Here is a 14,356-nt window from a genome sequence, read left to right as displayed (position 1 = left end):
GGAACTGTTTCATGATACAGAGTTGTTTTTACAAGAGAAGTCCATCACTGATAAAATATTTGAATTAGATTTCTGATTGATTTCTTTTTTCCTGCCTCTTGCTTTGCTAGAGAGTGAACCTTATAGCTCCATACTATTATCCTCACACCTGCCTTTTGTAATCCCCTTTCAAATTGACATATTGAAATCCCTGTGCAAAGAGAAATAAAACAAAAAGATCTGATGGGATTTTCCTTAAGAGGAAGAAATAAGCTCTGGGTGAGTACTTAAAGGGCATTTTTATGAGGTAGCTTCAGGGACTTGGTGTTCTCTATTTTGCTGCTCAGAAATTTTATTTTCAAATTCTTTGTTGTATTCTGAATAGCGAAGCTTACAGGTATATCCCATCTGAGTTAAATATGACTACATAACACTATAGCATTGCTTGCATTTCTAAATAAAGTTTTTGTGAACTACTTCAAACTGGATACTAATCTTTAAAAAGAAAGTCTATGTCCTTGTTATGTCAAAAACCTCCAATCAAATTTATTAGATTAATTATTTGGAGTTTGGCATTAAGGAGTATCAATCTCAAATTCTACCATGAGAAATGCTATGGATCTTACTTGCTGAGAAGAAAATAACCTTTACTTATTATATTATTATGAAACAAGTAGATATTTTGCTAAAATGAAGTTAAAAAGTTTTAAAAAAACAACAAAACAGATTCGCTGTGCTTCCTAAGATGCTTTGTCTTAATAAGTTGCTGCAGAAGGGGAATAGTTCAGAAATTGCAAACATGTAAAATTCTAAATCCAATACAACTCTCTACAACTGCACAGCAAGCGCCATAGGAAGAAATACTCCAATACTTAGAATATACCTCCATATTCTGAGCAAATGGGTCTTTTGGATCACACAATGTTGAAGATATTCGATGGTTGCCACGGAAACATCGCTGACTTATATTCTGGGGGACTGGGAATGTCTGCCGAATGATAGTTAGCCTTCCAATTGACCTTCTTACAAGTTCTTGTACATCCATGTCATTTATTTCCTATAAGATAAGAAATGGAAGAATTAGAAATGCTTTAATACAGTAACAGAAACACAAAATCTATTAATAGGTTGTCATCTGAAAATGCTAAGGGTTACTGTAATACATTTACTTAATGCTTAGCCCTCAGCCAAAAGAAAACAACATATGTTCATTAAAATGATCAACTCATTTGTATTTGCTGCCTGTGCTTACATTATATCCATTAATGCTTAAATATTTCCAAACGGGAGCAATTGACTTAAATATAGGGTGCCCCACAGAAGTGTATATACACACACTGAGTAATTATAAAGGTAGTGTTTATTAAAATATATTTAATTTTCAAAAGTGAACTATAAGCTGTTAAAGTATGTATACATTTTTGGGACACCCTGTATACTTTATTAATAGCAAGTTTATAATTTGTTACGTTGAATGCTTTAGAAAAATATGGGTTATCTACACATCAAAAAATCACAAAATATGTTGCTATTATAATTCGTGATTCATTAATGTATTGCAAGGTATTTTGAGTACCTAGGAAGACAGTTGCAATGAAAGAGTAACATGTATTATTCTTAGCCATTGAAAATGGGGCTCTTTAATAAGGCAAGTAGAATGAGCAAGAGGAGGTATTATTTTTAAGGATTTTTTTTCAAACTATCCATGTTAACCTATAGATTTTTCTTGTTTAAAAATAAACAAAGTGCTCACTAAATGTTGAATAAATAAGTTAGTATGTAATTGTGGTATTAACATAAAGATGGAAAACTCTTTTGATTAATACAGAGTGAACCAGGATGAGTGAATGAAGAAATACAGTGCTTGTTATCCAAATCAATGTTATTTAGAAATGTGTTTTATACTTTCCTCTGCCTCCCAACTCCAGATTAAATTTTAGGATTTAACTCAATCATGGATGTAGGAGCAATAAAAATGAAATATTTTTATAACATACACATGTTCCAATTGGAATTAGTCAGAATAAAAGTGGTCAGAATAAATTTTAGTTTTAAGGCCGTCTTTACTAAAGCAGTTTGTACTTCCTAATGCCCACTGGAACCTCTTAAATCAATGAACCCTTTGCAATGAACTTATTCATTTCAGGAGATTCTAATCACAACAGAAATATAAGATTTGGCACAAACTTTAGAATGCAGTGAGCATTCATCAGTTTCTTCTGCTTTGTAGCATATATTAGCTTATCCATCCTTTAATTAAGATCTTTATGTGATACAGATTTTCTGAAAATTAAATAACACCCGCCATCAGCTGTATCCAGTATAATGTCCTGGATTTTTGGTTGATTAACTCTTAACGTACTATTACATAAATGGTTTTCTCAGCTTAAAATGCCATCTTTTCCCTTTAGTCTGTGCCACCAAAAACTCTTTCTGGCAAAAAGCAAGTCACTATTTAATTTTCTGTCACCTACTCATAAAGAATTATACAGTATCCTTCAACATCATTTTTAGCCTTAACCTTAACAAGAAATCTTTTTTAAAAAATATATATATATATTTTTATTGATTTCAGAGAAGAAGGAAGAAGAGAGAGATAGAAACATCAATGATGAGAGTATATCATTGATCAGCTGCCTCCTGCTCGCCCCACACTGGGGACCCAGCCTGCAATCTAGGCATGTGCCCTTAACCGCAATCGAACCTGGGACCCTTCAGTCCTCAGGCTGACACTCATTCCACTGAGCCAAACCAGCTAGGGCAAGAAATCTTTTAAAGTTAATTAATATTGCTATTCAGTGTCTTTACATTTCTAAAATTAGATTTCCATACTGTGCAGAAATTTTTATTTAAAGGGCAGTGAAAAAATTGTACCACTTTTCCATAATATTAACTCTATTTTGGTGTGTGTCTTTTCTTTAACAATACTAAATTTTATCAAACAGTATCATCCCAACATGACTCTCACCATGTTGAACTACAAATCAGCACATTAGAATAAAAACTTACATTGATAAGTGCCAGCTATGTTGGGTAAAACACTAGATAATATATTATCTTATTTTCTGCTGAAAACAACAAGGATTCAGTTACCGTTACCTCACTTTATAAATAACTTTATAAAAAAATATTCCAAGTTCTTCTTACAAAAGTCTCTGTCTGTTTTTACAGTATTAATTTATAAATGTCATGAAGTGAGACACTTTCTAAACTAATTACTTAAACAAAGAGTTCATATTTCCTCACAAAAATTATTTGGATCAATGTCATGAATGATGGGATTTAAAACTATAAAGATATATTATTTCAGCATGTAATAGCTGAATGATTCTATAAAGGAATAATAAATTTACCTTTCATGAATCAAAGTCTTTAAGAAGACTATTTCAAACTCACAAAAAGGGATGACTACCTTTCATAAGTTCCAAAAACTGAAGTTCTTAAGTGTCAGAGAAACTAGAGTATATCTAAGGAAATACCAATTTGAATATATTTTGCCAATTATTATTGAGAAAGAAAAAAGAAAGCAATTTTCTTTTAGGAAAGAATCTGCCATTCTGAATGAAACTAACAGACAGTCTGTCTCAAAAAATTCACTTGCAATTTTAGTTTAGACACATGATTTCAAAAATAGTTTGGTATTGATATAAAACTTGATTAGGCAGCTATTTTATACTTAGAGAACTTTATTTCTGCATTTCAAAAGATATATTTCAGGAGTGGTAGATGTAATGCTATATGAACACTGACAGCCAAGTGAATACTCAATCTATTAAGAGATCTTTTTAAATGGACATAAGACACTGGGGGATAGGGGAGGCCAGGGGATTGTTAAGGGCGGGGAAAAAAGGAGACATATGCAATACTCTTTGTAATACTTTAGCAATAAAACAATAAAAAAAATTTAAAAAGAGATCTTTTTACATGAAAAAATCCGTAAGTAAACTCCTTTATTAAAATACTAGAGGCCTGGTGCACAAATTCATGCACAGGTGGGGTCCCTTGGCATGGCTGGTGGGGGGGAGGGACCACGAGAGGTTGGTTGGCTCACCCCTGCCCTATCAGGGCTGATCGAGAGGGCCATCTGGCCAGATGAAGGAACTGTGGAAGGTTGGCTGGCCAGGGGAAGGGACCACGGCAGGTTGGCTGGCCGCAGGAGGTTGGCTGTGGGAGCACACTGATCACCAGGAGCAGCTCCTGCATTGAACATCTTCCCCCTGGTGGTCAGTGCACATAATAGCAACTGGTTGACTGGTCGTTCAGTCATTCAGTCGCTTAGGCTTTTAGATAGATAGATAGATGATAGATAGATAGATGATGATAGATAGATAGATAGATAGATAAAGCTATTATATAACCTATTAGAATGAATATCATTTTAATGCTCTCTTTTTAAAAATAAACTATTTGATTTTTCTAAACACTCATGTGAAGATCTAATTCACCATTCCTTTTCCCAAGCCCCCAGTGTCACCAAACATTTCCATCTCTATAAAATATACAGAAATTTCCCGAGTTTCAAAGCATCTTAAGAAGCTGATTATAAAAATATTTACCTTTTATATATTATTTATATGAAGAGTATTTATAAAAGAGGAATTGATATTATAAAAAAATTGATAAATATATTGTAGTGTACCTAATTTTTTTTCTATTTTACTTCTCTAGGAGCAAGGCAAACAGTGTTTTCCTCCCCTCAAAAAATAATTTACATGGATAATCAAAATTATTAAGAATAAAGTCAAAATATCCAATAAAATATTCCTGTTTGCTTTCCTGTGATAGTTTACTGTGGTGAACCCTGAACTGTGTGAGAGTGAAAGAAGAGGAAAGCTACACTATCTGGTAGGAATAAAACTCCATCCAGAAACAGCCACTTTTGAGAGAAAATCTTTTAGGAAAATTGGATCAATCCTGAATCTTTGTAGGGTATCAGCTTTAGGCTTAAATTAATAGAATTCCAGGAAAGGAAAGACTCTCAAAATCCAATAGATCGGACACCAACATATACATAAAGTATTTAAGAGAAGGGGTCCCTCCCTCTTTTCTCATGCTTCTACCTTTTTTCATTTAACAAAGTTCTCAGATGGTTCATAACAGGTATCAAGAAAATAATGAATGAATAAATCAATGGCACGTTTTCACCAAACTGTCTTCTAAAGATAGATATCTGAAATTTTAAGTTTAGACCAGTGATGGTGAACCTTTTGAGCTCGGGGTGTCAGCATTTTGAAAAACCCTAACTTAACTCTGGTGCTGTGTCACATATAGAAATTTTTTTATCTTTGCAACCATAGTAAAACAAAGACTTATATTTTTTATATTTATTTTATATATTTAAATGCCATTTAACAAAGGAAAATCAACCAAAAAAATGAGTTCATGTGTCACCTCTGACACGCGTATCATAGGTTCGCCATCACTGGTCTAGACACTGTGATGCTTTAATAACATCAACAATTCTGAATAAAGCAGATTTTAATAATGATATTGTCAGTACACTACTGTGTGGTGTAGTTGAAAAAGATTATGCTTTTTGTTGTTGTTTTTGTTAATATGTTTATATTCTTCATGCTTTAGCAAAGATGATCCTTTGATGCTTCCATAAAATTTAACATTAGTGTGAAATAATTATACCAACATTATGTGGAAGCATGAAATAAAACCAGCTGTGGGCTGTATACCAGCAGGAAGAGGAGCAGAATGGAAACTCTCTGCTTGACAGATTAGTAGTGAGCAGTTCAATTAATCACTAAACTAGAAAAAATGAAAAACATCCATTATATATACAAACTTTTAAAATCTCAACAACTTCTTAACTGCAGAATTTAGCAGTAGCAGTGCTTAACAGAGAATAATGACTTAAACTATTTATTTTTATTTTTTTAACTTTATTTTTGTTGTTGACATCACAGATGTCCCCATTTCAGCCCCCTCCTCCACCTTTGCCCTCGTCCACCCAGCTCTCTTCTCCCCCTTCCCTCTGGGCATCACCACACTGTTGTCTGTGACAATGGATTATGCATATATGTTCTTTGGCTGATTCCGTCACCAAAGAGGACTTCTTTAATCTAGTCCTCTCACCCCTTCTAACAGCTGTCAGTCTGTCCGTTGTATCCATGCCTCTGCTTCTATTGTGTTCATCAGCTTATTTTGTCCATTACATTCCACATATAAGTGAGATCATACATTTGTCTTTCTCCGACTGGTTTATTTCACTTAGCCTAATAATCTGGTCCATCCAAGCTGTCACAAAGATTCCCTTCTTTTTTCATGGACTTAAACTATTTAAATAAGAGGTCATGGCACCAAAGATCCGGTTCAGTATTAGCAGAAACAGAAGGTGCACATAGCATTATACTTCCTGCAGCTCTAAAATACTAGAATCTTCCTGTCAGAATTTCTAACTTTTGTAAAATTTAAATAAAGTGCTAGGACATCTGCTTCAGGACCTAGAAGGAATGACAATGCTTACATGGAAAGGCTGTTCTGAGCTGGACCCACTGATTGTAGGAAGAAGATAAATACCATTATCAACTACTAACATATGATTGATTACACCATGTGAAGGAGCACAGCCTCTCATTATTGCAGCTCATGTAATGCAAATGAAAAAATATATGTTGTTTTCAACTTTCTACCTCAATTTGTATCATGATGTTCAATGCCAACCTGATTTATAGTCTCTCTCTAAAAAAATATTGATGCAATAAGATTATATACTAAATGTTTGCAACCCATTTTAAAATTGGCAATAAAATAGTAGTTATACAAACCAAACTAGACAGATTAGTGTTTTCCATGTTCAATCAAAATGGGCATTTGCATGTTGCTAGGGTTTATTGCTGATGTTGTTGCTGTTACTTTTAGAGTTTATTTGCTCCCTAGAATATCTGAAAATCCATATTTCTTCTTTTATGGACACTAGGGTAAATATGATTCATCCATTATAGATTTGTACACAAAAGGCTGTAAATGAAGTAAAGGTAGTGAGAGTCAAGTTTTCTGAGGCATGTTTCAAAGACAATAGGGTGACTGAATGAGGTCATGTGGAAGCAAATGTGCTGACTACAGATATACTGACGATTGGTGGGCGGATGAAAATACAAAAATAATATGCTTAATCTCTGAGTTTTAACCTAGAAGAGCTACCAAACAATAAACAATATATATAGTGTGGGCTGTGAACATCAGGTTTTTCAAAGACTAGGTGGTATTTACTGTCCAAAAGAAATGACACCTCTACTCAAGGTCTAGCAAAGAGGGCTGTGGGAGAGAGAGAGATTAAGAAATTCAATAATACTAAAGGGATGTTATAAATAACTAGAGGCCCAGTGCACAAATATTTGTGCACTGGGGGGAGTGGGGGTCCCTCCGCCCGGCCTGTGCTCTCTCACAGTCTGGGACCCTTCGGAGGATGACCACCTGCCGGCTTAGGCCCGCTCCCCGGGAAATTGGGCCTAAGCTGGCAATCAGACATCCCTCTGGCAGTCCAGGAGCCCTTGGGGGATGTCCACTTGCCAGCAGGGAGCAGGCCTAAGCTGCAGTCTGACATCCTTAGTGCTGCTGAAGAGGCGGGAGAGTCTCCCGCCACCACCGCTGTACTGGCAGCCATCAGCCTGGCTTGTGGTTGAGCAGAGCCCCCCCCTCCCCCCCTCCCGTGGGAGCGCACTGACCACCAGGGGGCAGCTCCTGCATTGAGCATCTGCTCCGTGGTGGTCAGTGTGTGTCATAGTGACCAGTCATTCCCAGTTGTTATGCTGTTAGGGTCAGTTTGCATATTACCCTTTTATTATATAGGATAGAGGCCTGATGCATGGGTAGGGGCCTGCTGGTTTGCCCTGAAGGGTGTCCCAGATGAGGGTGGGGGGTCCCACTAGGGTGCCTGGTCAGCCTGTATGAGGGGCTGATGGGTGTTTGCAGGCTGGTCACACCCCTTCAGGGTGGGGGTCCCCACTGGGGTGTCTGGCCAGCCTGGGTGAGGGGATGATGGCTGTTTGCAGGCTGGTTAAGCCCCCCGCTCCCACCCCCCCCACCAGTGGGGACTGTCACCTCATGGAGGTTTGGCCAGCCTGGGTGAGGGGCTGATGGCTGTTTTCAGGCTGGCCAACCCACCCGGCAATGGAAGCTCCCAGCCTCTCCCTTTTTTCTTTTTCTTTTTTTATTCTGGGATTTATTTACCGTCTATAATTGAAACTTTGTTGCCTTCAGTGGAGCTCAGAGCCAGCCGCTGCAGGTGGAAAGCTTGGCTTCCTCCATCACTGGAGCAACCAAGCCTCCTGCTTGCTCCAGCTCCGTGGCCACAGCTGGCTGAAAGCAGGTATCTGGGGTTTATTTATCTTCTATAATTGAAACTTTGTTGCCTTCAGTAGAGCTCAGAGCTGGCTGTGGCAGGCGGGAAGCTTGGCTTCCTCCATCACTGGAGCAACCAAGCCTCCTGCTTGCTCCAGCTCCGTGGCTTCTGGCCCGCCATCTTGGTTGGGTTAATTTGCATATAGCCACTCTGATTGGCTGGTGAGCATGGCTTAAGGCATAGCAAAGGTATGGTCAATTTGCATGTTTGTCTTTTATTAGATTAGATTATCACAATAGGAGACCCAAGTGTAAAGGAGAAAAAAAAATAACTGAGGTCTTCTATATTTTTAACATTTATTGAGGTATTTGCTGGTTAGATTGCTTTGTTTATGTGTTTATTTCCAAAATTTTGGCTCAAATTATTAAACTCCATTTAAAGATAGCATTTGCCCTCCTAAGAATTTATGTAATAAGATTTAATAACTTTAACAACATGAGCCATAATGTTTATGAAAGACATATTAAAGTATAATTGTTATTATTTCCATATTCACCATGAGTGACATGCTTGCCAGTCTACTCAGTCAGACTGCACATATATAGCATGGAGGAGTGATTTCTTCCACAGTGCAAACTGACACCTTAAGTAGTAGGTAGATGACCACTGGTGTTCTGGGGAGCTTTACATGATTCACACTTTTAAGATTCAGGTATAATTTCATCAGTTCCATTAGGTATAAAAAAAATAATTAATTCAGGGGTTACTTCTTTGATCTAATCCTAAATAATAAAAGCCTAATATGCTAACTGTCCGAACATTCGCTGTTCAACCAGTCACTATGATGCGCACTGACCACCATGGGGCAGACTCTCTGACCGCAAGGTTAGTTTGCTGCTGGGGTCCAGCTGATTGGGACTGGGCAAGTTGGGCTGGACATGCCCTGGAGCCCTCCTGCGGTCCCTCTCCAGCCTCCATGGTGCACCGGTGGGGTACCTAAGCCTGGCCTGTGCCCTCTCACAATCTGGGACCCCTCAGGGGGTGTGAGAGAGCTGGTTTCACACCAGTGCTGAATCCGTGCACTGGGCCTCTAGTCAAAGAATAAAAGAGAATGGGCATTTCCATTTAATGATTATAAGTATTAACTAGTTTGATTAATCAATGTCTCTAGGGAGGCAATACATCACTTTTACTTCCTAGCCAACTCTATTGGCATGAACAAATAAAATTACTCCAATGTGTTTCACATTGGGAAATCTGTATGATCAATTCCACATCAGAGGTGGTGGTGAGAAAACAAACAAACAAACAAAAAAAGAAAACACAAGGAATTAGAAGGATTCTCTATTTTTTGAAAAAAATAGTAATTAAGGAAATAATTAAATTAAGAAAAAATAATAAAATAATTGGCTCCCATAAAGTTAAAGTTAAGGTAGCAGGCATTTCAAATATATAATCTATAAGGAAAGTTATTTTTACAAAAGGAAAAGAAAACAAAGCAAAAGCAACCAATGCTTTAGACTGGAAAATGCTGTTTTGAATCCTATTATTATTATTACTTAATAGTTGTGTAATATTTGGCAAATTTTCTATTTCTTTGAACCTTGCAGAAAAGTAAAAGTGAAATATCTAATATAAAATGTTATCCTGCAAGTTTGGTAAGCTTCCCTTTCTCTTCCCTCTATCTTGATATTTAACTAGAGACCCAGTGCACAATATTCGTGCACTGGGGTAGGGAGGTTCCTCAGCCTGACCTGTGCCCTCTCACAGTCTGGGAGCCCTCAGGGGATGTCCGACCTAAACCATCAGTCAGATGTCCCCCGAGGGGTCCTTAGCGCTGCTGCGGAGGCAAGAGAGGTTCCTGCCACTGCTGTTGTGCTCGCCAGCTGTGAGCCCCGGCTTCTAGCCTAGTAGTGCTCCCCCTGTGGAAGTGCACTGACCACCAGGGGGCAGCTCCTGTGTTGAACGTCTGCCCCCTGGTGGTCAGTGCATGTCACAGTGACCAGTTGTTTTGCCATTCAGTTGATTTGCATATTAGGGTTTATTATATAGGATTCTAGATGAAAATTAAGGGGCATTACAAAATTTGAAGATATCAAAACTTCATTGAAAAGCAGATCTCACACATACGTTACCTGTGGGAATTTTAGAAAAAAAAAAATGGGCTGAGCCAGCTCAGCCAAGGGTTCACAAGCCTGAGTGAGAGCAGTGAAGGATGAAGAAATGACAGAGAGAATAAGCTGGGTCTAGGTGGATCTTCCTGTGCCTGGCTGAGGCCACAGAGAGAGATCCAGAGGTAAGCTGAGCCTTTATTTTATAGCCAGAGGTAAACAAGGTAGTGGTCACCATAGTTACTCTGTTCTTGTGAGTTTCACTTGTTCTGGCAGCACTTGCTGCACCTCTCACAGCCCATTAGCTATCTAGGAAGGATCTAGGGAGTGTCATAAGGTCAAGCCTAATTATGCTAAGAGGACTGTGCCCTCTAAGCTGGGACTTGTTTGTGGCTTTGCCAACAGGTCAGTCCAAGGCTTAACCCTATAGCCGCGCCCTACAAAAAACACACACAGATCTTGATTTAAAATTTAAAAATATAATTTTAGATCATAACATTTGGCCAATCCAAACAGATTTGCAAAATGCTTACAGATTTATGTGTGTTTTTTCTTACTGAGCTAAAAAGAATGAGTCCATCAATGAAGTGTGGTGTTGGAAAAACAATTTGAAACTGGAAATCATTTTCATTTTTCTATGGAAAAAAAAGGCAACTCATTTACTCTCTATGAACCTCATTCCCTCAGTACCTCATAAAGTAACGTATACTACTCAACAAAATAATGTGTAAGAATATAATCTTTGAACTTAAATGTACTACAATCACTTATTGAGGCATTGTGTTAAGATTACTAGATAAATCTCTCACTTAATTTTTATTATGAACTAGTAAAGTGAATGTTATTATAGTTACTGTACAAGTGAAACATTTGAGGAACAGGATGCTTTATAGTATATATCCAAAGTAACATAGCTAACCAATTTTAGAGGAAGGATTGATCTGATCTTGCTGACTGCAAAACCAGAAGTCTTACCTAAAATGCTATTTTTCCCTGCAACAAAATTTATTATTCTATAATTCAATATGTAGTATCTAGTGATAAATAATACATTATTTTTATCCATAAGTAATATAGCTTACTTAATGCTAGGTTTTGTTGAGGCCAAATCCACATGATCTCATTATTTATCCATAACTTATCTGCTCATTGTCCTTTTCAAAATGTGACAGGCAGGTGCTAATGGAAACAAATTGCACAGGCTCTAATATTGTAATGCCTTTTTAATCATATGTATTGTTGTTACAAAAGTAAAAAAAAAAACAAAAAACTTTCACAAGGAAATTAACAGCTTGATGGATTTTAAAACAGTTGTATTCCTTTATGAAAAGAAAAAATCTGTTTTTGTTTATTCATATTAATATGCTGAACTACTTAAGGGGAGTGGATATAAAAATTCTAGAAACAATATTAAAATATAAAAGGAACACAAACACTCCACTGGGAGGAATTCACTTACAAAGAGGAACTGTACTTTTTGTAAAGATAATCTCCCGAAGCAAGCACTGTGTTCCAACGGAAAGGACTAAATGATACTCAGTGGGGAAGACATTCTCCATTTATTTTATTCATACAAAGCCCTTCATAATTTAAAAAAAGACCCTTCTTATCCTATTTTTATTTAACAGAATTCACTCAGTAAGATGAACATTTACTTTGTGTTTGTTTCCACTTAGACATTCAAGGCCAGAGGAAATGCTCTGACTATACATATAAAAACAGGACCCAGAGTTGACAATAATATTTAGTTGGTTTTACCTCATTTATAATGATCCAGTGACAGTCAAAAGCAACCAAATTAGTCTCCACAACCTAGAACAGAAAACAAAGCAGCTATCAGTCAGTATTAATTATGAAAAATAAACCAAACCAAATGGATGTACTTTGAAAAAATAAAATAAAAAATAAGTAAATAAATTATATGTTAGAAAAGTTGTTATTCAATTGATGACGGAAAAGTGTTACCAAAGAACTGTGGATTAAGCATTGGTGTTTGATGTATAAAGGCATTATAGACTTGCTAATTAAAATTTGAAAATACACTTGATCAAAAGCCTAGAAAAACATAGGTTTCAACTAAAAAATATTATGATACTGTATAGTGATTTAACTGAGAGTGGAGTTTGAATCGCACTTCCTATTCCAAATAAACATTGATGGCTTTCTATTACTCACCTAATAAATATCTAAGTCCTACCCCTCTACAGTCTGGCTTAGCATTCTTATCTTCTAACACTTCCTCGTGTATAAGCTTGCTCTTGTCTTGATAAAGTAAACTGCTCTATGTTCTGAAAAGCTTTGTGCATGTATTCTAAAGAGATCCATTTGTTGAAGTAGCTGAATGAAAAGGCTAGAAGCAATAAACATTATATTAGCATTACGTTACAGGTGGGTAATCCCAGTGGCTTTCAAATTGCTAATAACGTGAACAAAAATAAAACATATGTAAAAGCAAACAATGTATAGGTTACAATATTGGCTGACTACCTTTGGGTAAATTGATTCTAAGCGATCCTTGGCTTAGGCCAAAACAGAAAGGCGCGTGTGTGTGTGTGTGTGTGTGTGTGTGTGTGTCTGTCTCTGTGTGTGTGTGTCTGTCTGTCTCTGTGTGTGTGTGTCTGTAGTAAAGGTAGCTTTTGTATGGAATTTCCATTCTATCTAATCTCATCATATACATAGACATGTTATTATGATTTAAAGCAAGAGGCATATAGGCATATACAGACAGTCCTCGGGTTACGTCAGACTCGATGTACGTCGTTTTGGGGTTACGTCGCCATCTCCCATTTATTTATAAAAAAAAAAGTTCTGTCATTTCAATGTATATCATATGTGCTTTATGTTTTTTAGTATTTATTTACCACAAGTAAAGGTCAGGAATTATTACCTTTTTTTTAATTTTTTTTTTACTGTTTCACTTCATTACTGCTGTGTATCTGCTCCATGTGAGTGACAGGTGCTTATGTAGGTGGGTTCCGACTTAAGGCGAAAATCGTGTTACGTCGCCTTAGGAACGGATCTCCGGCGTAACCAGAGGACCTACTGTAATGGGCAAGTGTTTTTTTAAGAGATTATTCCGTTATTTTCAGCAATAATACCCAAAGATTGGGTTTTAAATAAAGATGCTTTCTAATAAATAGCAAGGAAATGCTAGAAAGTGAGTGTGCATTGTATTTTGGTGGTCAGCCTTTGTCCTATTGAGAAATGCCTATGGAAAGATGTATTCAGGCATAAGAAATGCAATTGCAAATATATTTCTTATGAAATGTGATGTTTTTTTCAAAGTACATACTTATTTTCAGAATGTTTTTTAATTTTGGTGTAAATTTTATGATTTCAAAATACAGCACATCTATAATATTACTGATATATACAGATAATATATTATCATATAAGTTAGGATATGTTGCCTGTTTGAGTTATATCATTACTGTCATTTTTTTGAGATATATGCATGCTCCACTTATATGTGATGCTTAATGTAGAAAGTATGATCCAGGGAAGTTTTTAATTTTAGCTAAAAAAATATAAAATCACTTTACTCCAGTACTTACAGCCTTTCTTCCTAATTTTATGATTATTTTTCTTACACTGTGTCAGTGAGAAATAAATCATCAGTAATTTACTAACAATAAACAGTGTTACAAAATTAGTGGGAATTCCATAAAAACTTAAAGGCATACAAACCAAAGACTCAAATATAAGAAAAATAGTTCTCTGTATGAAATGAAATCAGGTATAGATAAAGAAAAAATGACTAAAGCATGAAGATAGGGAGAATTCAGAGAGAAGAGTAATGAAAGCCAAGATATAGATTGAATGTACTTCGGAAGCCATATAATAGTAGAGTGAAGAGATGACTCAATTTAGTTTAAATTGTTTCCATTTAAGTAATCTATACCAGGTAGCCAGATTAAGCAAAATTTAGGCTATGGGAACTCTGCATTAACCTGTAAAACTTAATAAGTAAAAA

General features: G+C 36.3%; 1 protein-coding gene across 1 annotated transcript in view; it reads right to left on the bottom strand.

Moving 5' to 3' along the window:
• GRID2 (glutamate ionotropic receptor delta type subunit 2) overlaps positions 1-14,356 on the bottom strand; it is a 1,375,820-nt gene that overhangs the window by 572,015 nt on the left and 789,449 nt on the right. The window contains exons 5-6 of the mRNA XM_036339775.1: positions 12,142-12,195; positions 863-1,036 (exon numbers count right to left, since the gene is read on the bottom strand). Coding sequence (XP_036195668.1) covers positions 863-1,036; positions 12,142-12,195 — 228 coding nt within the window. The remainder of the gene's footprint in view (positions 1-862; positions 1,037-12,141; positions 12,196-14,356) is intronic.

Source organism: Myotis myotis, unplaced genomic scaffold (assembly GCF_014108235.1).
Source record: "Myotis myotis isolate mMyoMyo1 unplaced genomic scaffold, mMyoMyo1.p scaffold_m19_p_1, whole genome shotgun sequence".
In the NCBI taxonomy this organism is placed as follows: Eukaryota; Metazoa; Chordata; class Mammalia; order Chiroptera; family Vespertilionidae; genus Myotis; species Myotis myotis.
This window is presented reverse-complemented; position numbering and strand designations above follow the sequence as displayed.